Source organism: Tarenaya hassleriana, unplaced genomic scaffold, assembly GCF_000463585.1.
Source record: "Tarenaya hassleriana unplaced genomic scaffold, ASM46358v1 Cleome1736, whole genome shotgun sequence".
Taxonomy (NCBI): Eukaryota; Viridiplantae; Streptophyta; class Magnoliopsida; order Brassicales; family Cleomaceae; genus Tarenaya; species Tarenaya hassleriana.
The window spans coordinates 1-1,732 of NW_010965156.1; the positions used below are offsets into that span (position 1 = coordinate 1).

General features: G+C 33.3%; 1 protein-coding gene across 3 annotated transcripts; it reads left to right on the top strand.

The window, feature by feature from the left end:
• The first annotated feature begins 925 nt into the window (after positions 1-925).
• LOC104810216 lies at positions 926-1,557 on the top strand. Of its 3 annotated transcripts, none has more exons than XM_010536409.2 (3): positions 926-1,032; positions 1,165-1,240; positions 1,358-1,557. In XM_010536409.2, the coding sequence occupies exons 1-3, from the start codon at positions 1,024-1,026 to the stop codon at positions 1,504-1,506; spliced, it is 234 nt and encodes a 77-aa protein (XP_010534711.1). In that variant the 5' UTR covers positions 926-1,023; the 3' UTR covers positions 1,507-1,557. The 3 variants fall into 3 exon arrangements, with proteins under 3 accessions (XP_010534711.1, XP_010534713.1, XP_010534712.1); XM_010536411.2 differs by having other exon boundaries at positions 1,361-1,557; XM_010536410.2 differs by having other exon boundaries at positions 1,168-1,240.
• The last annotated feature ends 175 nt before the right edge of the window (positions 1,558-1,732 follow it).

The window sequence follows — 1,732 nt, forward strand, 5'->3', positions numbered from 1 at the left end:
GCAAAAACTCAAAAACAAGTTCAAGAGAAGCACCGGGTGACAAGATTTGAGATTTAACCCACCTGTTCATCGATCACAGTGGCAGCTAAAAGCTCCATCTCTCATTCTTCTTGATCGGCCAGTATCTTCGCATGAGCGGCTGCTGCTCCATGGTCCCATCATAGGTATTCGTTAGAGAATGAAGGACCTATTGTATTTTTGTAACCATCGATTTCGTGAGAAGCTGATAAAAAGATATGAACTTTATAGTAAAAATATATGTAAATAGTGTAAAAAAACGGACATTTTAGTAATTGAACTTTACACTTTTTGTCCGGTCGGCTATCTTCTTTAGAAAATGTTTTCGTATTCTTTTTTAGATCTTTACATAAACACCCACAGTTGTTTGAATTTAACATTTTCACCCCTGTTTAAGATGTAACATTGGATAGGAACCAAATTAACAATTTTGTTTGACATCCTAATCATTACTAGGACGTAATAATAACAATATATATATATATATATAAACACATAATTATAAGAGGTAATTAACAGTTTGCACCTTATAATATATACATATTATTTTTTTTAACAAATAATAACAGTTTTTCTTACGGACTTGACCTGCCTTAGGACTCGCCTCGATGGTCGTCAATATTAATATTTATTACAAGACCTACGACGAGGTCTTTTCTTTTTGTTTGGTTGTGGAGTGTGAACATGACCAATGAGACCGGCCTGATATATATATATATATAACCTTAGCAGGTGAAAATGAACCATGCCTTGTCTATATATATTCCCATCGAGCATATTATAGAATTATTATAATGTAACTATAGTTAAATATTAGTTTGGTTAGACTAATTAGTTTAGTTAGGGTTTAGTTATATATGTTTTCTATTTAAGTTACTTTATGTAAGATGAAAATATTATCGGATCTTTTCCATTGCTGAAATCTTATTTTAGATCTCAATAGCGCAATTAATCAATTGGGAAATAGTTAAACCAAGAACAATAATTCCGAGAGGGGTTGCAGAAATGGCGAAGGTAAGTGGTATATTTATATGACTAGATTACAGTTTATGTATATCTTCTTTATGGTGTGTGTGTGTATATATATATATATACACACACACATGGAATTCGAAGGCATGATCTTGAAATGTGGGAAATGGGCAGAAGATCTTGATGTCGGTAGAGATGAGATGCGAAAAATGCAGATCGAAGGCACTCAAGATTGCTGCAGGATCTGATGGTAAGAGATCTCAAACTACTGCATGCATGCATGATGCATGCATCATCATCATCATCCATGCATGATGTTTTTTTCCCCTTTTTATCAGAAATAAATAAAAAATAATTTTGCATGAAGGAGTGAAGTTTGTGGGATTGGAAGGGGAGAAGAAAGATCGAGTGGTTGTGGTAGGAGAAGACAGCGTAGACGCAGTGGCCATTGTCCTTCGCCTTCGCAACAAACTCGGCCGTACGGATATCATCAGCGTCTCTCATGTGAAACCCTAAATCTTACGATTTTTAATTTCTTTTTTCGTATTTAATTTCTTAGGTCACTCGTGTTACGTCACATCTCTATGATATCTATCATCAGCTTAAATTACCTAATTTTTGGATATCCATCGTAACTATATATATATAGGGCCGTCTCATAATAGTTTTTTGGGCCTAGACATTTTCTAAATTTTAGATAAAAAATATTAATTTATATATTAAAATAATAATATTATTAAAA

Coding starts and splice junctions, on each gene's coding strand:
- LOC104810216 (XM_010536409.2), top strand. Junction 1,241..1,357: donor GATTGCTGCAGGATCTGATG/GTAAGAGATCTC, acceptor TTTTGCATGAAG/GAGTGAAGTTTGTGGGATTG.